The sequence below is a fragment of the Zalophus californianus genome, chromosome 1, assembly GCF_009762305.2.
Source record: "Zalophus californianus isolate mZalCal1 chromosome 1, mZalCal1.pri.v2, whole genome shotgun sequence".
NCBI lineage: Eukaryota > Metazoa > Chordata > Mammalia > Carnivora > Otariidae > Zalophus > Zalophus californianus.
In genome coordinates, this window is record NC_045595.1 from 56,058,742 (window position 1) to 56,083,192 (window position 24,451).

General features: G+C 54.3%; 1 protein-coding gene across 4 annotated transcripts; it reads right to left on the reverse strand.

The window, feature by feature from the left end:
- Positions 1–984: 984 nt before the first annotated feature.
- Positions 985–24,451, reverse strand: HDAC11 (histone deacetylase 11). Of its 4 annotated transcripts, none has more exons than XM_027587481.2 (10): positions 24,299–24,451; positions 23,173–23,321; positions 20,762–20,862; positions 9,321–9,437; positions 8,266–8,308; positions 6,473–6,549; positions 5,354–5,416; positions 4,208–4,304; positions 2,915–3,093; positions 985–2,759 (listed from the first exon to the last, which is right to left on the reverse strand). In XM_027587481.2, coding segments are annotated over exons 1-10 (1,044 nt in total). In that variant the 5' UTR covers positions 24,301–24,451; the 3' UTR covers positions 985–2,543. The 4 variants fall into 4 exon arrangements, with proteins under 4 accessions (XP_027443282.1, XP_027443283.1, XP_027443284.1 ...); XM_027587482.2 differs by lacking the exon at positions 24,299–24,451 and adding an exon at positions 24,090–24,252; XM_027587483.2 differs by lacking the exon at positions 24,299–24,451 and adding an exon at positions 23,547–24,056.

Below are 24,451 nucleotides of genomic sequence, written 5' to 3' on the forward strand. Positions count from 1 at the left end.
CACCGGGCTAGCAAGGGGTGGAAGTGACTCAAACCCAGGCTGGTGAGGGATGGGAGCCCAAGTGTTAATCGCTGTACCCTGCAGCCTCAGAAAAAACCTCAGGACAGTATCACTCCCAGGGTAGGGCACTGAGCCTCCCCATGTTGGCCCTGAGCCCAGAGCAGGGTGTCCCCTGCCAGTATTGGCCGAGCAAAATAAAACCAACTCAAGAGTGGGCCTCCCTGGAGGAGGTCCTGGACTTAAACCCCAAGCATTTGGCTGAGGAGCCAGGGAGGGTCCTAAAAGTCTCCTTCCAATCTGCTGGGGAGTCCCGCTAACACCTGCCGTCCTTGTCCCTGGCACGAACACTTGGGGGCCACCCTGCTTCCCACCCAGGCTGTGCCACTAACACTGGGGGTGCCCTGGTCACCCTACCAGGCTGAGGACAGGCTCTGCTCTCCACCTGCCTGGACCCCCCTGCCCCAGCCCAGCCCAGCCCCGTGCTCCATCCACATGCTCCAACCACAGCCCAGGGCTGGAAGACCCCCCCACACCCCACATGCTGCCCTGCTGGGGCCCACCAGCTGCCTCCCACCCTGGGCAGAGCCGCCATCACAGCCCAGCCTTGCCTGCATCCCCTCCCCACACATTCCCAGACCCTGGACCCGCCTATGTCCGGGGAGCAACAACCCCCACCTCATTCCTTCACTCCTGCCAAATCTGAGGCATCTGAGAACATATACTTAGGTATCTGGCAGGAGCTAGGCTCAAACCTGGCTCTACCACATTCGTGGCCTGGGGCAAATGCCTTGTTGAGTCTCAGTAGTCTCATCTGTAAAATGGGAACAATGACCTACTTCATTGGACTCTGAGAACAAAATGAAATACTAGCATTTATTGGGCAGCTCTTGAGGTCAGGCCTCGTGCTATGTGAATTTTAAATCTTTACTTCCTTTAATCCTTAGGAGGTAAGGATGCTTCATCTCAAGAATACACAGCAGCCAGTCCAATCAAGAAGAGCCTTTATGGTTCTCTACAAATAGAAGCTCAACAGTGATGAAGCGAGCCCACTGCCTGCCCCCAGAGGTCGCAGGCCCCAGGTGGAAATGAGGGGATGTTAGGTACCTTCAGTCAGGTGCAGAGAAACCAACAGCAAGGGCGGGGGGGCAGGTGAGGGAGTCCAAGGGTGTGGTTAGTGCCTCGAGGTCTAGTCCAGGAGGTCAGTCTTTTTGAAAGTTCATGATTCTGAAACGCTTCCTCCCGTCCCCCAGCAGAGGGAGCACCAAGGGAGAATGTGGGAGAATGTGAGAGTATCCCCATATGGTAATGAACATGAGTCCTCCAGGTGGGGTTGATTGGGGACGGGGATGCCTCAGCTGGCCCACTTTCCCCCCCCCACCCCCCCACCTGTGATCGCTGTCTAAGAACACACCCAGGGAATGAGGGGTGGATGATCCCCCCCCACCCACCCTCCTGGGGGGCCCTGGAAGTCCCCTTCAAATTAGAGCCGAGGTCAAGGTCAGGGTCTGGGGCATTCCAAAGACCAGAGGTCAGGGCCCACTTGGGACCTTGGACTCCAAGCACAATCAGGGCCTGGGCACTTTGGGTGAGGCCAGTGGAGGCTACAGTCCCCCCAACTCAAGGCCCTGCCCTAGATCCTACCCATACAACCTACCTCTGCCCTCCCTCCAGGAACTCCAGCCTGGCCACCAGCACCTCGGTCCTTACTTGGGGCCTCAGGTCCCAGCTCGGCCACCTGCCCCCATCCCCAAGGTCCCCTTTTGGGCCTCACCTTCCTCTGTCCCCTCCCCACTGGGGTGGGCGGCCCCCTCAAGCCGCCAGTGCTGAGGCCCATCACTGAGCCAAGCGTTCTTCCCCCAAAACCTACTACCCTCCATAACAGACAAGAACATGGCTGAAGCATGGACTGGGGGCTCCTCAGACCTTCCCCTCCCCTTATGGCCACCGAGGAGCCTCAGGAAAGCAGGTCCAGCCCTTGCTTTATTGAAGGGGAATACCAGATGGGCAAACCCACTCGTACCCCTTCCCTGCCGCCCCTCACATCTAGGACCAGGGCTCCTGCCTGCCGGCTGGGAATCCAGAGCCCACCCCCGCAGCGGCTTACCTGCAGCACCCAGCTCTCAGCCCCACCCACACGGGCACCCATGGCGCTTCAGACCCTCCCTGACGTCAGGAGGGGAGGGTGGGACAAATCCCATGACTTGTGCCCCCAAAGGCGCACCTGCCATCCTCCCTCCTTGCGAAACTGCCTGCCTCTGCAGGGTCTGGTCAGACGGTGACCCCACATGAGGTCTTCTGGGACTCAGGCCCTGCCTTCCGCCCCTACCCACAGAGGGGCCTGGAGACCCCGTGACACCCAATGGGGAGAGCGGAGGGGCTGCCCCTAAGGCCGGCCCAGTCAGGGACAGGCCCCTGCCCCTCAGCGCCTCCTGGCAGCTGCGCCCCCCGCCGCCCCCGTGGTTAGAAAAGGAGAAGCAGTGAGGGGCGGGCGGGGCCGAGGCAGGCAGGGGGCCGCGCAGAAGAGCAGAAGGGCAGCGGCGTGGTCAGGGCACCTCAGGCGGCAGCAGAGGTGTGTCCGAGTTCTGTGCCGAGACGCTGGGGCACTCGGACCCGATGAGCCCGAGGCTGTACAAATTAAGGATGGAGTCGGCAATGATGCGGGCCGTGCGTTTCTGGTACCCGCCCGAGGTCACCATGAGGATGGGCACCTGGCGGCCACGGACCACCCGAAACACCAGTTCGTCCCGCTTCACGATGCCCTGTGGAGCGATGGGGGAAGGCCGGGGTCCTTGTGGCTTCGGGAAGTCTCGGCCGGCCCCTCCCCCACACCAGGGAAAGCGCCTGTGCTGCCTGCCTTGCCCGCTGCCGCGGGTCCCCAGGGCGGACCCCACAGCCCCCCAGGGTCCGGACGTACCTGTGGGCTGATGGACAGCCCCCCAAGGCGGTCGCCTTCCAGGATGTCAGTGCCTGCGTTGTACACCACCACGTCGGGTGGGTGCTCCCGGAGGGCCTTCTGGAGGTTCCGCTCCACTTTATCCAGGTACTCATCGTCCTCCGTGCCCCACTCCAGCTCCACCTTCCGCCTGATGGCCTCTGAGCGGGAGACAGGAAGAGCCCCGATGTGCAAAGAAGGGAAATAGGCTCAGGAAGGTCAAGGTTGCCTGGGTCCCTGTCGGTGCCCCAGGCAGGACTGGAAACAGTCTGATGCCAGCACCGCTCTGCCTCATCCCACCCAAAATGAAGCTAAAGAGCACCAAGAACTGCAAGGGGGACCAAGGGAGAGAAGGGCCTGCAGCTAAAACACTGTGCCCTAAGGGTTTTGAGACCCATGTGGGTGACATCTGATCTCATTGCCTCCTTGAGCCTCCACCTGGAAATGTGGACACCTTGCTGCACCCTCAGGCCCAAATCCAGCACCTTCTGGTCCCCATTCAGAAACCAGGCCCCTGGGCCACACCTGGGGCTGAGTTACCCTCAGTAGATCCACTGGCATAAGTGTCCCCTATTTGCAAAGTGGCCAGGGTGCTGTGTTTTCAAAATTCATCTGGGAGTTTTTGGGCGCCTGCGTGGCTCAGTTGTTAAGCGTCTGCCTTCGGCTCAGGTCATGATCCCGGGGTCCTGGGATCGAGCCCCACGTCGGGCTCCCTGCTCTGCGGGAAGCCTGCTTCTCCCTCTCCTGCTCCCCCTGCTCGTGTTCCTGCTCTCGCTGTGTCTCTCTCTGTCAAATAAATAAATAAAATCTTAAAAAAAAAAAAAAAAAACGCGTCTGGGAGTTTTTGCCCTTTGACTGGTAAGTTTAAGCCACTTGCATTTGTTTTCACAACCATTACGCCCGACTTGGTTTCTGCCCTCTTATTTTGTATTTCTCTTTATCCCGTTTTTCCTCTCGTTTCTTGTTTGTCCTTCCCTGTTTTCTACCAGATAAATGCATACGCAGGAGGGGTTCTATTTTTCTTCTTCTGGTGACTTCCCCAATGCAAGGCCCCACACGTGTTGTTTATTGGGCAGGTTTATGTGATCTCGGACAGGTCAAGTGAGTTAAGTCTCAGTTTGCGTGTCTGTAAAAGGGGAGTAATCCCCACCTCCCAGGGATGCTGAGGATGACTGAAGGGACTCCTGCAGAGCACGGCATGTAGGGAACACTCAGGCGAGAGAGCTCCATCCAAGCACGAGTGCACTTAAGGCTGAGGGAGAGGGGGCAGCTTACGCTTGGCGAAGCGGTCCCCGGGGTAGATGTGGCGGTTGTAGACGTCCATGATGTACACGCGCTTGTCACCCATGAAGTCCCGTTCATGCCCATTGCCCTGTGGGGAGGACATGAAAGCTGCTTGCACACAGGCGCCCTCAGCAAGGACAGGACCCCTGCACACACCCCAGGAAATGGCCCATGAGTGCGTGGGCAGCTCAGTTGGCCCTTGGAGGCAGAGAGTCTCTTGGCTGTTAAGTGGCAGGGCTGGAATTCAACCTCAAATCCCAGCCCCATGGTCTTCTGGTGTGACCTTGAGCGAGCCCCAGCCCTCTGCGTGTCTTCTCCACGGACTGAGAAAGGAATTCCAGCCCTGCCACCCTCTCTGGCCTGTGGCAGGATCAGCGGGGGTCGGGAATGGGAAAGGTAAACTGGAAAGGGCGGGGCAGGTGTGACTTGGTACCAGAGTTCAGTGTCACAGGACAGCCCCCCCCCCAAGCAAGGCACCCACCAGCACAAAGGCACAACAGCAGGGGTGTGGGAGGGGTCCTCGAGAGCCCATTTCATGTCCTGCCCTGTCTGACCAGAGGAGCCAGCCCTATATTTGGAGTCCTGAGGAGGAAGCCCTGCATTCTGCTGCTTCACCCCCAGGCAGTGAGTTCTTAAGTAGCGGCCTCTGGCCCCCGCAACCCTGAAATCCTGCGTGCGAGCATTTGTCTGACGGGCAGGTCCACAGTAGTCCTCAGCTATCTGCAGGGGGTGGCACCCCAACCTGACTAGGAAGCACTGGGGAGCCGCAGCAGGCTTTAGAACATGAGAGTGGCATGGCCAGCCTGGGCTTTAGTAAGCGTCTTCAGCCTGGTGTGTTGGGCAGTCAGAAGGGAGGAAGCACCCTTGGGTTTGACAGAAGCAATGAGGAGGACCCAGTGCCCAGGATGGCCTGAGCGGGGCAGGGGGACAAAGACAGACCCTCCACTTCCAGCCCAAGGCGCAGAAAATGGGCTGCGAGGAGAGAAGCAGATCAGGGTGGGGGTGGCAGAGGCCCAGCCTGGTACTTGGCAATGTCCGCAGGGGGAAGGGAGCTCCACAGTGGGGGGCCGTGTGACAGAGCTGATGGGGGCCTGGGGAGGCAGGGCCATGAGACCGCAGCCCCCACAGGGTACTCACCTGATGGGCATCGAGATCAACAATGGTGGCTCTGGAGATGCCTTCCACTCGCTCAAACAGAAACTGCCAGGGGAGGGGAGGGGGCAGTGAGGACCCACACAGGCCAGAGGACATAGCCCCTGGGGCACTCCTAGTTGGTGAGGGGTCAGGTGGGAGGCTGGACACACTTGTGGGCAATCAGGCCGCAGGGCAAAGAAGTCCCACACCCAGGAGAAGCCCGTGCAGCTCGAGAGAAGCATGTGTGGACGGTCAGGGAAGGCTCCTTGGAGGAGGCAGCATGTGCTGTACCCTGGCAGGCTAGAGGTCAGGAGCAGGGTAGTCGGGCTAGCCCTCAGAGACAGCCCAGGACTCCTAGGGGAACATATAGGGGTTGAGAGAGGGAACCTCCCCTCAAGGCTGTGCCTGGAACTTCATCCTGCATTCTCTGCCTTATCCTACAAGGCCAAGTTCTCATGTCTCCTTCCCTGGGAAGCCTTCCTTCCCCTTCCCCACCCTCTTGGAAGGTCTCCTGTGTGTCCCCCTCTCTGAATAGCTGGGGTCTGCTGACCTGCTTGCCCCACTCCCCCCATTTAGTCTGTGTGCTCTGTGAGAACAGGGACCACGCCAGCCCATTCCTGATGCCCAGAACCAGGCCAGGCACAGGGTGCTTAAAGGGAACTCAGCAACCCAGCAGAGGTGTAGGCCAGTGCCCGCCCTGCCCCTCACCTCTCTAGGCTGGGGTCTCCTCCTCTGTACAGGGGAGGAGTAAATGAGGTAAGGAGGGCAACTGGAGGCTGGCGCAGGGCTGGGCCTGCCGGAACCAGCCATCCCCATCATTATGCCCATCTCCTCCTCACTCCGGTAGAGTGATGCGCTCCCTATATTGTGGACAAATGGGCTGCCCCTCTCCAGTCCCCACCATTGTTGAGGCCACACTGTCTCCCTGCAGCATAGACAATGCAGAAGAGCAAGTGTCAGGTCTGGGTTGGAGCCCCAGCCTGGCTGGGCAACCTGCCAGCTTCCTCCCCTCCTGGGACGCAGTTCCCTTTTCTGTAATGTAGAGGAGAACACCCAACTGGGGCTGGTGGGGCGTTCCAAGGAGGGCTCCTCGAGCGAGGACCCACGTGCGTCGCGGCGCACCTTGATGGCCAGCGTGATGTCCGCATAGGCGCAGAAGCCGCCGCCCCGGTCACTGGAGCAGTGGTGGAAGCCGCCACCTGTGGAAGGGCAGACGCGGTGTGGTCACCCCCCCCATCCTGCCCACACCCTGTGCCTGCTCAGCTCCCAGGCACAGGCTCCTGGAACTCCACGTTGGCAAAGTGAACCGAGCACCTGAGCACATCGCCATCCCCGAGCCAGGAGACAGCTTTGCCATCACAGCCATCCCTGTCCAGAGCAAGAAACCTCTCAGGCTGTCCTGACAAGTCAGCCCCCAGTGCCCATCACAACCCCCAGGGGCCAGGAGCTCATCTTTCCCAAGGCAAAAAATTGTTCCTTGCCTCTGTAAGGCCCAGGCCTGCCTCCATGTGACTTCCCATGCCAGGAAGGGGTGGTGGGGCTGTGGGGGACCCGTTTATGCTAGGGACCACCCACATTCTGCAGGTGGTAGAAAGGGATGGTCAGGAAGGGCACCTTCTGCGGGTCATGGCCACCCGTGGCAATGGGAGGCCCTGGACACCAGGGTCTGGCTTCCACCTCTCCCCCACTCTGAGAGCCCACAGCCCTGCAACCCCTACAAGGACCTGAGTTTCAGGGCCCCACCCAGCAGGTCGAATCCAGGGCCCAGGGCCACAAAGGACTTGCCTCTTTTCATGCCAAGAGGCTGTCAATGGATCTTAACAATGAGATAATGGCCAATCATGAACTCCTAACTGGGCACAGAGCTCACTGAAACCTCCCTACAGCCCCAGATGGGGACACTGTTATCATCACCTCCGTTTTACAGATGAAGAAACTGAGGCACACAGAAAACCAGCACCTTGCCTGGGATCACACAGCTGACTGCCATGCAGAACCACGATTTCAAACCCAGGCTGGATCAGGACCTGGGCTCTTAACCTCTACCAGATCATAACATCTTCCAGGTGGGAAGGGCCTCCCTGGGTCTTTGTGAGGACCCTGCTGTAGACACACAGGGCATGTCTCCTTCAGTCATCCATTTAGCAGTGTCTCATAACATCATGGTTATGCCAGACCTAATGCTGGCTACCTGGCGATACCGAGATGGAAGAGCCCCAGCCCCTAGCCTTGCCGAGCTCACAGCCAAACGTAGGGGTTCTCTGCTCTGGGTCTCTGAGCAAGCCACCAGGCCTCTCCCCCCACCTATTTCTTCATCCATACAATGGGACCGACAACAACAACGCCCAGCTCAAATGAGAGGCCAGACCATAAGCGCTTTGCTAACTGTGAAGTGCTGCGCCTCAGTGAGGGACAGATGAGGACGAGACAGGAAGATGTGTGCAGCACTCCCATGAGCCAATCTTGCGGGAGAGTCCAGGGGACTGCAGAGTGCTGGCCCTCAGTCCCCTGAGAAGGCCGTGGTATTGACCCCGGACCTGTCTGTCCATCACGTGACCAAGCCCCTGTAGACCGTCCTGGGCCCCAGGAGGCTGATGGAGTTTTTCAGGAAAGACTCTGAAATGCTACAGGTTTTAGCCCCACCCGGGGCTGCCCAGGGGATTGTGAAGGCTTTTGCAGAGGGAGTGAGCTCCTTGTCACTGGAAGTATGCAAAGGCAGAGCTGGAGAGCCAACTGGGGAACTCCTTTAGATAAGGATCCCACCCCAGATGGAGGCACAGGTTGGTCCCTCCCAGACACCAGATGGCTGCATACCCTCCCCCATCCCACTTAATAAGGCACCAGAGCCTCTCAACTCTTCAGGTTGCCCTCCCAGCCCCCAGGACCCAGCAGGCCAGGCTGGCCAGGGCACTCACCCACATTGATGGCCCAGCCTCGCTCCATGGCCAGCTTCCCTGCCTTTGGAGACAAGCACAGGGTGAGAGGCACAGGCAACCGATTCCCTCACTCACTCATTCATAGCTTCACTCATTCATTCCATAAACACTATGCTATGTCCAGCCAGCTCTGAGGTAGGGCTGACCTATGAGGTAGGGTTCAGGAGGCACCCATCCTCCAGCAAACTCAGACTGGGTCTTGGAAGCAAGTACCAGATTGGCTGGCATATGAGATGTGGGCGCATAAGCCCCTTTGCAATTTTGCCAAGAAACTGGAAGAAATCAAAGTTAAGTAGTTATGATCACAGGTGAGCTGACAATGATCTTAATGGGGCTTTCAGAGGGAAAATAGACAATTTTTTGCCCATGGAAATATGGCAGACTGCATAGCAAAATCCTGTAGGAAATCATTGTTTGGGGGTGGGCAGTCATATTCCAATAAACAAACAAACAAAACAAGGTACAAATTTGCAGAGCTAAAAAGAAAACTATCGGGATCAATTGGTCTTGATCCAGCTCTGGATTAGCTCATCCTACATTTAAAACGGCAATATTCCTCTACCTCCAATTAACTGCAGCCTGTGACTACTTCTAAAGACAACTACATATGGGATATGAAACCTAATTTTGCTGCAAGTGTTCTTTACTGCCCCACCCATATGCAGGGTGAGGGGAGCATCGCCCACCACTGAAGTCATGGGGGTTCGGTTTTCCCTCTTGAATCGAGTACACTGAAGCCACTGTTGGAGGATATACTCTCTGGGGAATGGGGCTATATCTTATATACCAGCAAATACGGTAACTCTAATGGGCGGTCAGTGCGGGGGAGGAACAAGGAATTCAATGTCCTGGAGCACGTGGGAAAGCCTTCGGGAGAAAGAGTTGTTGTTGCTGTGCCTTGAGGAATATTCAGGATTTTGTTCAACTACGAAGTGGGAGGAGTATATTCCAGATGGAGAGCCCAGGGTGAGCAAAAGCCCAGAGGCGCGGGGGTCCGGAGCCCAGCAGTTGCTTCCGCCTGCCTCCCCACCTACCATGATGGTTCCTCCCGTCTGGGTCCGGAGGGGCTTCAGCACCTTCCTCTGCACAAGGAAGTTGGGGAGGAAGATGACAGGGGGGATCTCTGTGATGGTCGCAACAGCAAAGGACCACTGTGGAAAGAGATGCAGGCCATTGGCCGCCCACTGCCGTGCCCAGTGCTCGGAGGCGGCAGTTGGGAAAACATATTCCTTGTAATGCCAGTTTCAAGGTGCCCTGGGTGAGCTTCCAGCCTAGTGCAGTTCCTTTGGTCAGAAATGAGAGCCCCCCTCCCCCGTCCCCCCAGCATTGGGGTCAGTAAAGAGCAGTGTCCTTAAAGCTGTTGCCCCACATTCCTCAGGGCTCCAAAGCCCTTGGCTGCCCTCTTGTGCCCAGAACAAGAGCTGCAGGGGACTACCAGCGACCAGCAGCAGACCCAGCACGGGCCCAGCCCACCCACTGCACTAAATGGGGGACACTGAGGCCCTGACCTGGGAAGATCTTTCTTTCCAAGGTCACACAGTGAGTCACTGGCAGAGCCAGGACAGGAAGTCCAGGTCTCCTGCTCCCCTGGCCCAGCATGACCTCTTCCTGCACTGGGAATCAGACGTACCTTCAAAAGGGGTATCAGGCCCTCAGCTCAGCGACTGAGGCAGGAGGGTCTAAGGGTACCCAAAAGGCACTTGCACCAAGATCAGGACACAGCCTTCCCTATGAGCGGGGAGGCGGGCGCTTATATGCGAGAAAGCCTTCAAAGGACAACATGATCTGTGTCTAGGTGGGAACAGAGAGGCTTTCTGGAAGCAGTGACCTTGAAGCTGAGACTGAAGGTGAACAGGAGTTGCCCAGATGTCAGGGTAAAGGTGAAAAGACAACAGCTTGGCAGACGGAAAGGGAGCCCAGGCTCCCAAGGGGTTGGGTGCGGCTGTGACAGGGCTGTGCCTGTTGAGTAGGGCCTGGGCTGCCAGAGAATGTTCTCCGACAGCCTCGTCAGAGCAGCGGGGAGCCATCAGATGGTGCTTTCCCCAAGCCGTTCTGGCTGCAGCAGGAGGACCAATTAGGGGAACTCGAATAGAAGCAGCAGCTGCCCCAGGAAGTGAGAGACAATGAGGGTCCTGGAGAGGGGAACAGTTAGCAGATAGCAGAAGGGGGATGGGCAGACAGAGGGGTCAAGGATGCAAGGTTGGAACCCCAAGACTCCAACCCTGAAGGGCCAGGCCGGCCCAGAAGTATAGTCCCCTCGGACAATCGAGGGCTGTCCTGGGACAGGTTGGGGGGTGGGCAGGGGTATGGTGCTCAGGAAGCCAGGCAGAGAAGTTTCAGGAAAGAATAAGCAAAGAGAGGTGCTGAGAATGGGGATCATGGCCACTGGGTTCTCCCACCAGGAGAGGAGGTTTAGGGCAGGAGATGCCTGAGCATGTTCAGTGACGGGGAGGAGTCAGCAGAGAGGGAAAAGGAGAGGCCAAGGGTGGGGTGAGACAGAAAGGGCACATGCCTGGGAAGGTCCTGGCAGGCCCCTTAGCCAGAGGGTGCCCCTCGAGGTCAGGGCAGGAAAGGACACATGTCAACCACCATAGGGGCCACTGCAGCCACCCCAGCCAACAGGGAAGATGTTTTGTCAGGGTCCAGGTGTGCTAGGCACCCAGGCTGCCTTGAACTGCACTGACCAAGTGTGTGGGCACCCCTCCCAGGCCACCAAGGCTGAGGACAGTTGAAGGCCAGGGAAGCTCGCTCTGCTGCCTCGCTCAAGTGAAGGAGCTGGTGAACGTGGCGCACGGAACCCAGACCACTTGCGGTCTGAAAAGAGAGCTGCCCAGCCAGCCTTCCTGAAGCCCCAAGCCTCTGGCTGCAACATGGAGGCACCTCAGGGCCTGGGAGAGGGTGTGGTGCCAGGGCTGAGACCAGGAAGGTTGGAAAGCTCCAAGACCCCTCCATGTACGTGTGTATGTGTATGTGCATGTGTGTGCATGTGGGGGGGTGGGAGGGGGCAGACCCAGAGAGCGGAAGGTGGCCGGCTCTGCCTGCTGAGCGTGCCAATCCCACCGCCCGGCACAGGCCTGACACATGGGAGGCAAGGGGCCACTGTTTTCTATGAATAAACATTATAAAAACAAATGGGCCACTGAGGGGACATGTTAAGTTCCTGCCTCCCTCTCTCTCCCTCAGCAAGCGAGCAGGGAATAAGGATGGAAAGAAAACGAAACCTTACCCTGGCCTCCTGAAGGGTCCGCTAGAGACACGAAACCATGAGAAGGGCATTTTTTAAACTACGTTCCACAGCACCTGTCCAGCTCAGCACTCCCATCCCGAAAGGGTTCCACGTCGAGCAAGTTTGGGAAACATTGCTTCTATTGTCCACCCCTTGGAAATTCACAACATACTCTGGCATGTTAAAAGCTCTAAACTGTGCAGTGAAGAATCCTGTTTAACTTTGCTTCACCCAGTTTCCCAAACTTTCTGGCCACAAACCTCCATCGGCTGGCTTGACTTTTTACAGAACCCGTACGGACCTTCGAAGAGTGGCAGTCATCTGGGACACACCAGGAACCTCGTAGGCCAGAGGGTGAATTTTACATGGGCCAGGCATAAAGTCACCAAAAGCACGTCCGGGATTTGGCCAAGGGGATCAGTTCCCCTGGGAGAAGGTGTAATGTCCGCCAATGTGTCTCCACTTCCGGTCTAGAGAGATGGTACTAGACTTCTCCCGGCCCGGCAGTGATTTCTGTGCAGGGCAGCTGTGCCACCTCCTGAGGATCTAGGCTCATGCCATTCAGTCCAATGGCCACCAGCCACATGTGGCTACTTGGGTATACGTTTAAATTAATTTTAAAAATGTTTAATGAGAATTTTGTTAATTCAATTAAAAAAAATCCACCATACTTCAATAAAAAATTAGAATTCTGTTTTTCAGTCTCGCCAGCCAGAGTTCAAGTGCTTAAAAGCCGCATGTAGCTAGTGGCTACGGGACAGAGCCCTTCTAGAACATTTCTGGCACCTCAGAAAGTTCTACTGCACAGTGCTGCTCTAGAAAAACCACCAGCGACCAGGGTGAAAAACAAACAAGGGGGCGGGGCAGGCTGGTGGCTGGGCCCTGGAGGATGGGGCGGGTGGCGAAGGGCTACAGAGGGAGGGCAGATACTTTATCTGGGACGTGCAGCCCAGCAGGCTGACATGAGAGCACCCAGATCTGCCGGCAGCTCAGGCCCTCAGAGAGTCTGGTCCCAGGCAAGGGCATCGAGGGACGGGCTAGATGCCAGTAGGGTGGGGACAGGGCTCAGCAATCCTCCTCAGAGTCAAACTGGTCCAACTGAGGGCTCTGCCACTGCTGGGTGAATTTGGGCACGGCCCCTTACTTCCCTCCTGTCTCCTCATCCATGAAACGGGAGGTCTTCCCCACCAGACCTAAAATGAGGACTTAGACCCATCCACCAGGCCTGTCCTCACCTTCACATCTGAAGTACCCCCACCTGGGTCCCCCCTCTGACCCCCAGCCTTGCCTCATCTTTCTGCACAGCACCTGTCTCTATCTGACGTTACAGTATGCCTCCGTTGTTATCGGTCACTTCCAGAAGGATGCCAGAGCTAGGAGGGTAGGCACACGCTCATCCCTGCCATACAGACAATGCTGAGAGCGATGCCTGGCACACGGTAGGTGCTCACAGCACATGCTGTCCATCCTCTCCCAGATCCCTACCTGCACGGTCTCCAGAGGAGGCCACCTCACCTGTACCACCCAGGAGAGCCCCAAACAGTGACTGGCCCATAAGGGGCTAGAACAGCCCAGCCCTCTGTTCCTGAGACAGCACAAGGGCAGGGCCCCTCCTGGGGTCAGGCAAGGCCATGCTCCTGCTGAACCCTCATGAGTGCCCAGCTTCTTCCCCCACCCTCTCTTCATCCTACCCTCTCTTACAGGTTTCACCACAAAGCTTGCCCTCCGGGAATCCCTCGCACCCCCATCCCCAGCGGGTTCGGCCTCTAGGGGGTGCTTCTCCCAGTGCAGTTCCTAAACCAGCAGCACCAGCACTTAAGAACTTGTCAGGAATATAGATTCTCAGAGCGCCTGGGTGGCTCAGTCGGTTAAGTGTTTGACTCTAGATTTCAGCTCGGCCCATGATCTCAGGGTCATGAGATCAAGCCCCATGTCAGACCATGCTCAGTGGGGAGTCGGCTTGAGATTCTCTCTCTCCCTCTGCCCCTCCCCACGCCTGCACACACTTTCTCTCTCTAAAATAAATAAATAAAATCCTAAAAAAAAATGTAGATTCTCAGGCTCCTCCCCAGACCTGAATCAGAAACTCTGGGAGTGGGCCCAGTGATCCGTGTTATGACAAGCCCTCCAGTGGATTCCAATGCTTAAGCAAGTTTCAGAACCACTGCTCTAGAGAACTTGACCCCCGCAGTGATGAATGAACAAATGAACGAATGAATGAATGAATGACACGAACAAGGGAGGTTTGTCCCAGCCTAATGCCCATTGCCCACCAAAAGGCATGGCCTGCGAGCTTCCCCATCTCAGAGCCTGGCCAGGTATCAGGGCCTCCATGCCCAGCCAGCCTTTTGGGGACCCCACAGATGGCAGGACATACCTGAGGTTGGCAACACCTCTAGGACTCACTCCCACCCCATACTCTCAGCTCTGCAAGACTCTATTCTCTAGCTGCCTGATTTCCTCAGGTGGACCCCCTCTACCCTCAGAAATCCAAACCAAGAATTGCTCTCAGGGGAAGAGATGGCTGCTACCCCATTTGGAGCCCCAACTGCTTGGCTTGGGTCAGAACTTTCCATCAGTGAAAGTGGAAGCAAAAGGAGAAGAGGGAAAAAAACCCACATGACCATTTCAGTTGTTGAAGAAGAAGCCTTTGCCAAAATCCAACCCCCTTTCATGAAAAGTCAATCAACAAACTAGGAAGAGAAAAGAATTCCCTCAACCTGGTAGAGGGCATTTATCATACACACATGCACACACACACAATCTCAAAGCTAACAAGACACACAGTACTAAAAAATGGAAAACCTTCCACCTAAGATCAGGAACAAGACAGGGATGCCTGTTTTTGCCACTTCTATTCAACCTCACACTAGAAGTTCCAGCCAGAGCAATTAGGAAAGAAAAATTGGAAAGCAAGAAGTAAAACTATCTCTATTCACCGATGACATGATGTTAGCTACAGAAGATCCTAAAGACGACACACACACACCTATTAAACTGAAGAAGTGAATTCAGCCAAGTGGCAGGATACAAGGTCAACATACAAAAATCAGTTGTATTTCAATACCTTAGCAATAAATAATCCAAAAAGGAAATTTAAAAGGCAATTCCATTTAGGGGTGCCTGGATGGGTCAGTTGGTTGGTTAAGGATCTGACTTCAGCTCAGGTCATGATCTGTGGTCCTGGGATCAAGCCCCACATCATGCTCCCCATTCAGCAGGGAGTCTGCTTGTCCCTCTGCCCTTCCCCCTGCTCGTGCTCAATCTCCCTCTCAAATAAATAAATATTTTTTAAAAAAGTAATAACATCAAAAATAACAAAATACTTGGGAATAAATTTAACTTCAAATTTAAGGAGGTGCAGCTACCCTAAAAACTACAAAACACTGCTGAAAGAACTTAAAGATCTAAATAAATGAAAAAATATCCCATGTTCACGAGTGGCAAGACCTCATATTATAAAGATGGCAATACTCTCTAAACTCATCTACAGACCCAACACAATCCCTATCAAAATCCCAATGGCCTTTTTTTGCAGAAATAGAGAAGCTGATCCTACAATTCATAGGGAATCTCAAGGGACCTAAAAAAAAAAAAAAAAACCTGAAAAAGAACAAAGTTGGAGGACTTGCAATTCCCAATTCAAAAGCTACTACAAATCTTCGGTCATCAAAACAATGTGGCAATGCCATAGGACAGACATATGCATCAACTGAGTAGGAGAGAGTCCAGAAATAAAGCCATACAGCTATGGTCAGTCAATTTCCTACAAGGTTACAAAGACTAGTCAGTGGGGAAAGTACAGTATCTTTAACAAGTGGTGCTAGGAAAACTGGAGAGCCACACGCAAAAGACGGAAGTTGAGCCCTTACCTCCTACCATCCATATACAAGAATTAACTCAAAATGGACCAAAGACCTAAACCGAAACTGAAACTCTTAGAAGAAAACATATGGGTCAATCTTCATGACCTTGGATTTGGCAATTGAGTCTTACATGTGACACCAAAAGCACAAGCAACAAAAGATGAAATAGATAAACTGAAGTTTAGCAAAATTTAAAAATTTTGTGCATCCAAGGACAGTATCAAGAGAAAGAAAATACAATCTACAGAATGGGAAAAGATATTATTTGCAAATCATATAATATTGAGAACATATGAAGAACTCTTAAAACTCCACAACAAAAAGATAAACAACCCAAATTTTTAACAAGGGCCAGTGACTTGAGCAGATACCTCATCAAAGAGGATATAAAGATGGCCAATAAGCAGATGGAAAGATGTTCAGTGTTATTAACCATTAGGGAAAATGCAAGTTACAACCACAATGAGATACCATTTCACACCCACTAAGTTAGCCATGATCAAAAACAAAAACAAACCAGAAAACAACAAGTGTAGGTTAGAATGTAGAGAAATTGGAACTTTTGCACAGTTGTTAGGGATATATAATGTGCAGTTGCTATGGGAATCATTTTAGTGTTTCCTCAAAAAGTTAACCAGAATTACCCTATGACCAGCAATTCCAAGCCTAGATATATAAGCAAAATAACTGAAAACAGGTACTCAGACAAATATTCATATATGCACGTTCATAGCAACACTACACACAAAAGCTAAAAGCCAGAAGCAACTTAAATGCCCATTAACTGATGAATGAATAAATAAAATGCTGTCTATCCACACACTGGAATATTATTCAGCCATAATAAGGAATAAAGTGCAGATACATGCCACAGGATGGATGATTCTTGAAAACTCTGCGCTTGTGCTTGGTGAAAGAAGCCAGAAGCCAAAGGTCACATACTCTATGTCTCCATGCATAGGAGACACCCAGAAAAGGCAAGTCCATAGAGTTAGAACCCAGGCGGGTGGTTGGTTACCAGGGGCAGAGGAGAGGGCGGAATGGGGAGCAACTGCTTCGTGGGTTCAGGGTTTCCTTTTGGAGTGAGGAAAATGTTTTGGAACTAAATAGAGGTGATGTTTGCGCCACATTGTAAATGTACTAAATGCCACTGAATTTTACACTTTAAAATGGTTACTGGTTATGCTATCTGAATTTTACCATAAATAAGAAAAAAAGGAGACAAGAGTCCCCTCAGGGAAGAAGAGATAAGAGAGAGAAAAATCAGAGGCAGCAGGGGGTGGGTGTGGGGGCCATTTCCCCAGACATTCTCTGGGACTTCTCTCTCTCTCTCTCTCTCTCTCTCTCTCTGTCACACACACACACACACACACACACTCGCTAAAGGTCTGTCTCCCTCCCCAGTGGGACTCCGAGTGCTGTGAGGTCAGTGACCAGGCCCAAGAGGTGCTCAGACTTTCTGAGGCTCAGGCGTCCTTGGCTTCGCTTTCTCTTGCATGCCTCATACCCAATGTGAACAACAGAAAATTCTATTGTTTCAACTTCATAACAAACTGCAAATCCTACCAAAATCCATAGCTGCTGCTTCTAGCCTAGTCTGAGAGCCCAGGGCCTCTCACCAGATTACTGTAGCCACCTCCTTCCTCACTGATCTCCCTGCTTTTGTCTTGACAGCCACATCTCATTACAGCTGCCAAGCAACCCTGCTAAAACCTAGATCAGATCATCTCCCTCTGCCTAAAACGTTCCTTGGCTCCCACCTCCCTCAGAGCAAGGCCACAGCGGTACAAAGGGCCTTGTGTGGTCTGGCCCCTGATGGTCTTCTGACCCCATCTCTTGCCAGTCTCCTCCCCACCCCCATTTCCTCCAATCCAGTGGCAAATACTGTTTCAGAATACACTGGAGATACTCCGGCCCCAGGGCCTTTGCATTTGCTGATCCTTCTACTTGGAATGCCCCCCCCCCACATGCCCACATAGCTCACTCCCTCACTAGCCTCAGTTCATGATCACACGTCAGTAAGCCCCTCCTTAACCTCCCTATTTCAAACCGCAGGCCCCACCACCCGCTTTCCTCCACAGCACCGAGTGCCTCGTAACACAGCATATCATTGACTGGATTATCATGTCTATTGGCTGACTCCCCCGACCTAAATACCAGCTCCCTAAGGAGAGAGACTCCATCTCTTTTGTTCTAGCCTGTCTTCCCTGGAACACAGCACAGTGTTCATTAAATACTTACTGGATTAAAAAAAAATACCTGCTGGATAAACGTATCCCAGGCACTGCACAAGGTCAGGATGTCAGACCGGCATCACGCTACCTCACACCCCAGGCAAACTGTCCCTGGGATTAGCAGAAGGCACAAACCTGGCACTGGCCCAATCCAACCACCACCCTCAGTGGGGCCAGCTCTGGGCCTTACACACAGTAGGTGCTCAATAAAAATTTCTTTCCCTGAACAGACATCACCTGGCAAACATCAGGCTACTGCATCTCCTTCAATGCTTGAATGATTAAGCATCAAAGGCTGCCCCAGGATCAGGGCCAGGCATGAGCCCTGGAAAATGGGTGAGGGACAGAGTGAGGTGGGGCAGGGGAGAGGGTGACGTCTCACAGCACACACAGCACAGCCGAGGAAACCTGCAGGGACTCTCCAGGGCACTGTTCCAGGTGCCCGCAACAGAGAGAGAAAAGAAAAGGAACATTGCAGATGGGGACGGGAGAGAGCAGGGGATAAGTGCAGACAAGGGGGATCTTCCTGAGCCACAGCCCTTAAATGCCAAAATGCCTGAAATGGGCATGGGTGCCACGTGATCATCAAGGGCACCTCATACCATGACACTCTCCCATGTACAAAATCCAAACTCCTCCCACAGCTCACAAGACCCAGTGTGGCCAGTGCCACTAGCCTCCCTGACCACATCATGCCATCTCAAGCACGCTTCTCCCCTTTAGGAGGCAAAGTCCCCTCCCCCTCCTGGCATGTGGTTCTGGAACATTCTTCCTTCAAAGTTCCACAAGAGCGTCACCTACTCCTCATTCTTTTGTCTCAGCTCAAACCTCACCTCTGTGAGGCCCTCCCAGACCACCCAGTCACCCTCCATCCTTCACTCAGCTACCCTCTGTTTTCTTTCCTTCATAGCCCTTGGTGCTCTGTGAAATGCTCTTGTGTGGTTACTTCTTTATTCTCAGTCTTCCACAACAAAATGCAAATCCATGCGAGCAGGGAAACTTGCTTATTTTTCATTTTGTACCCAGTACACAGTCAGTATTTGATACAGATGTGTTGAATGACTGAGTACTTCACCTTAGTAGGTGCTATGGAAATCATCATGTTTCTCCTTTTGCTCTTGCTGCCAGGGAGCTCCAAGCCAAATACATGAGCTCAATCATAGCATCTTGGTTAATCCTCTCAGTTGGCATATCTGAATTCTCCTCCTGCCCTTGACCTCAATTTTCTACTTGGGTCTCTACCTGTTAACACTTTTTTTAATTATTATTATTATTTATCACACAGTAAGCTGCCTTTTAGGCTTTTGGGGGCCCAAGGCCAAGCACAGAGTGAGCCCTGCATGGTTCTCCTGAAGGCTCCTCAAATAGGTGGGGTCCTGGAGCCTATTCGCCCCTACCCCCAGCCTTATCCTGGCACATTCACATGCAATCCACCCTGGCCTCCCTCTATTCTGGTCTCTCCCTGTCCTGCCCCATTGCCATCTGTTCCTGCTCCCCACCCTCACCCTCTGGACTCTGGCAGGCATGTCTTCCTGGCCCAGCTCCTGGGCTGTGGACTGTGACCACGCATGTCTGGGCCCCAGGAAACCAGGGCAGCCAAGGACTGGGCTTCCTGCCAAGGCCTCGCACACCTCTCTCTCCCAGGAACCAGGTTTCAATCTCTTCCTGGTAATCTTTCATGAGCTGACACTGTCACACCTCCATCTAGAATTCTCACAGCTCAGGCCAGAGTCGGGGAGGAGGGCGGGTAGCAGCTGTGGCCAGGAACCGGGAAGACTGACTGGATGCCCAGCCTGGGGTCTCCCTGAGGGCTGTTGGATTTCCTGGGTGACCTTGAGCAGGTGCAGCCTCTTTCTGGGCCTAGGCTTTTCAACCTATACAGGTGGGTGGGTGGGGGAGGGCTTGGTGACCTCTGGCATCCCCCATGGCGCTGAGTATAAGAGAGCTGGGGGTCGGGGGTCTGGGCTCCCACACTGTTGGCAGAGAACCTGTGGCATCCATGACTGTGCCCCCACCAGGGTGGGCTGGCAGCACCAGGTTCTGATGCAACCACCCCCCCCAAGCCTAGCTTCCCCTCTAGGGGAGCACCCCACAGAGGGGCCTCGGACCCTCAAGCATGGATGAGAGCTTTGTGAGCCTTTCTAGAAAGAAGTCACAAGCAGGCGACCTATAGGCCTGGTTTGGTCTGCAGGTGGGATTGAAAAATCTTGAAATGAGTTGCCACTTTAAGAAAGCAGGGACTGCCACTTACTAATCTGAATTTCAAACTGCTCTTTGAAAGCCAGGCCCCTGGCCACACTGGGCCCACGGTGGAGCTAAGTAGCAAGCCACCGACTTGGGAAGGGGCAGGAGCTCCCCAGTTGGCCCCCATACACCCCCCCACCCCCCCACCCCCCCCACCCCCGTCTAACAACTTGTTTATACTCTTTGCTTGGCCCCAGGGAGTTTCAAACTAGTTTTGGCCCAACAGTTTTCAACAAGTCTTTAGCAGTAGAAGTTCTTAATACAGAATCTTAAACTTCAGCCCAATATAAAAATAGACCTAAATGGGACAGCTTCGGTTGGATAGGACAAGGGCCTGGGGGCCCCTCACCCAGCATGTCAGCAAGGGTCTCTGAGGCTTGTTCATAAACACAGATTGAGGGGCACCCGGGTGGCTTAGTCGGTGAAGTGTCTGCCTTTGGCTCGGGTCATGATCCCGGGGTCCTGGAATCGAGTCCTGCATCGGGCTCCCTGCTCAGTGGGGAGTCTGCTTCACCCTCTCCCTCTGCCTACCTCTCTCTCTCTCTTCCTCTCTGTCAAATAAATAAATAAAATCTTTTAAAAAAAATAAAGAACACAGATGGAAAGGCACTAAGGTAGAGGCCCAAAACACCTAGGAAGGTTCAAACCCCACCAAATGGACATCCCTGCTTCCATGCACCCAGGGACAGGGAGCTCACTACCCCCGGAGCAGCCTAGCCCATCCCTGGTAGCTGCCTTTTTATGACACTTGTCTCCTTCTGTTGGGGACCACAGACTCTCATGCCTGCCCCACCCGCATGAGGGGCAGGAATGGAGCCCCTTGAGGCTGTATTTCCCCAGGCTGAGCTGCCCCTGCTCTGGCCACCCCTCCTGGTCAGCAGCCCCCCAGGCCCCAGGCCCTGTACCTTCAGCTCATTGAGATAGCGTCTTGTGTGCACCACCAGCAGGTCCTCATCCGAAGCCTCCCGCGCCTCCACCAGCATGCCATCTGATAGAAGCTTCTCTTCTGAAACCACAAAGTGGGCACCCTGCTTCCCTGATGACCCAAAGGCAGACGCGGCTCCAGACCACTCCTCCAGTAGGCTGCAGACTTAGCCTCTGCTAGCCCTGCCCCAGGAGGAGGTGGGCAACCGCTGGCTTCTGAGAACAGGTCACCTCCTGGGCCAGGGTGGACAATGCCAGGCCCCAGGGCCCAAGGGCATTAGACATTGGGCACGCAGCAATCCTTGTGTTTCCCAAACCACTGACAGCCGAGAGGTGAGCTCGGGTGTGACTGGACGGCTTTCAGAGGCAGGTGGCACACGGATCAATAATGTTGACTCAAGTGAGAAAAGCTCTTCTGGGTTCTCCCTGCACCTTCTGGCAACGTCATGGGAGGCTCAGTGCGGTGTGGCCTCTCTTTAAGGCCTGCCTAAACCCTTGCTCATCTCCCTTTTTTAACACAAAAAGCAGCAGTCTCGCAGACTGCCAGGCAACAGTAAGCAGCCTGAAGTGAATTACAGTTTTCCTGCATTTATTTTTTTAACCATGACCTTCTATTTGTGGCAAGTGAAACTGGTTTTTCCCATTTAGATGATATAATATTTCTTTTTAAAACAAGTTTATTTAAGTTTTTTTTAAAGCAGAGGCTAAGTCGATTAAAAAATATATATATGAAGTAAATAACGGAGCAGGTGGTATGGCAAGGTCCCAAGAGCGGTTTGCAAATAATTGATGTTTGGGAAACACTGCAGTATTTTATCAGCCCTCACATCCACCAGACAAGATTTGCTCTGTTTTGCAAAAGAAGACACTGAAGCCAAGAGCAGGAAGTGCTCCAGGGCACAGCGAGAACAGGACCATGATGCTCTGGGTTCTAGGGAAATCAAAGGGACAAGGTCAGAATCTAAGGAAAACTGTTAATGTGTAACCCATAGAAGCCCATTAGTCCCATACATTTCCCACATATAGCTCGACATATAGAAGGCACTCTCTACTCTCCCCTTTTCCCCTAATAACATTCCATGGCTCCCCACTGCCTTCAGGCAAAGGACCAGCTCTTTTCTTGGCAGCACCCAAGGCCCTTCACCATGTGGCCCCTGCCTCCTTTCCACCCACATCCTCAGAGGATAAAGGAGAGAACTCAGGAGGACTGTCAGCTCAGAGATGAGGGAGACAAGGAACCCTATGTTGAGCTGCTGGGTAACACAGGATCCCAAGAAAGGGCAACAGGGGGAGTGACTCGGGCCAGGTCTGCTGGAAACAGAGCATCAAGGACCATAGTCAAGAAGGCCAGAGACCTGCAAGGCGAGCAGCAGGCGGGTCCCACCCACCTCGCTGGGTTTCTCACCGTCCTGGCACCCCGCTTGGACTCTTCTACTTAACAGTTTTCAATACTCATTCTGGTCACAATTGGAAATGGAAAATCAGTTTTGGTTGCCACAAATAGAAGTTAACCAAAAATAGAAAACATATATGATAGAAACAAACTGTTATTAATCTGTAATTTGACTGTATTTTCTGCAACGCGCAGAGCCTGCAGCTTGCTCTAGATTTGTTAAAAGGGGAGAAGGGCTTCGGTATTAAAGACAGGCTAGCCCCATAGTGAAATGTCTTCCATGGAGTGATCAGGATTGTGTGATTTAAAGATACACCATGCCTCATCCTATGCCAGGTAACATTCCCTACTTCTGTCAATTAAAGAACCCCTAATGCAGGGGAAAGGGAGAACATTCTCCCACTAGCCTACTGTGATGCCTTAATTTCCCACCTACACCAGACCCCTGGATCACAAGCCAAAGTTGAAACCACACTCCAGAGCACCACTGTTCTCAGCGGAACAGCTGTGAAAGGTGGGAGCCTAGAGCTCTGAGTTCCAGACCCCACTCTGCCCCTCAGTAGCGTTGTGACTTTGAGCATATTCCCTAACCCTTTTGGGCTCCAATTTCCTTCATCCGTAATCAGTAGGGTTGGAGCAAAAGCTCTCTACCTCTTGGACTCTCCGAGTTTATGGGGGACGGACACTGGATTCCTGTAAACTTCAGCTTCCCTGTGTCCATCCTTAATCAGCTCCCCTTCTACTGGCCTCCACGGACAGAGACAGGACTTAAGCCCACAGCGAAGGGGAGCACTGAAGGTTTGAGACAGGGACATAGCATGCTCAGAAATCTGTGTTGCAAAGCCCCTTTGCCAGCATGGGGGAAGGCAGTCTGAGGGCTGAGCCTGGAGGTGGGAGACCATGGCTTGTGTCAGGGAAGACACGGGCAGGGGCGGGGGGCTGGGGTCGGGGAGGTGGGTTGGAAGAAACAGATGTAGGGTCTCATAGGGCCTTCCATACCTTTTAGGAAGCTGATCACTTTGCCCCATTTTCCTGCGTCAAAGGGGTGCAGTTTCTCCAGGCCCATGAAGGTTATGTTGTAGCGTGGTGAATACACGATGGGCCAGCGTGTCTCCGGCACATGCTGGTACAGCTGAGTTGCGTGTGGCCTTCCGTGTGCACAGGGACAGACACACAGGGAGGGGCAGTCTCAGTGTAGAAAGCAGCCTCCTCCTCCCTACCACCCCACTTGGACTGACCACACACCCTGACCCAGTACCACTAGCTCCCTCGGCCGCAGGAAAAGGGCCACTTAATATCAGTAACAACAGTCGTCAAAACAGCTCCTTACTGAGCATTGGCTCTTTCCCTGCACTATACAACCCAAACCTCACCGGAGCCCTGGAAGTAGGCACCACCATCCCAACAGAGGCTTGGAGAGGGAACCAGGCCTGCCCAAGGTCACACGGCAGATCTGTGCAGCACCGGATGTTCACCAAGGTGCATCTGGCTGCAAGGCCTCAGCATCTCACTTCCACATTATAACAATCACGCTAAACAGCTGTATGTTTCCTTAACTGTAAAATATGTGGCTATCTTGAGACAATGCGTCCAAACAGCTGAGCACAGAAAGCGCCCTATCCCTGAGAGCTGGGGGTGGGGGTGACGGTTCCCAGAAACAGCAGGTCGGGGTTCACGCAGGCTGTGGCCCAACCCGCAGGCCCGGATGGAGATCACCTCAGCCTTGCCGCGCAGCTGAGCCCCCTCCCCACCCCATTACACCTCTGCAGCCGCCGCCGCATGGGGACCAGAAACCTGGCTCCAGCGGATGCCACTGTGAGGGGCCTCCGCACAGCTGGTGGAGCCCGGGATAAGACAGACGTCAGACCCGCGCACGTCGCCGGCCCTCGCCCAGGTCGGAGCCCCGTGGTCCGCACCTCGGACCGCAGAGAAGTGGCGCGGGGCCGGCCTGGGCTCACTCGGCCTGAGCGTCCCCTCGCCCGCGGTACCTGGGCACGCACCTGACGAGCCCGCCGGCTAGCCCGCGCACTAGTGCTCCCGCCCACGGGAACCCCTGGGAACCCCTGGGAACCCCGGGGGCTTGGACTGGCGCCCCACCCCGCGCCCCCACCCCTGCCTCACTCACATCCCGGGACCGGGCCCTCCCTGCGCTGGCCACTGCTCCGCGACCGGGCGGGGCGGGGCACGGCCCCGCCCAGGACACGCCCCCGGCCTCGGCCGCCTCCGCTGGGGGCGGAGCTCCGACAGTCTCGACTCCGCCCCGCCCGCGCCCGCGCCT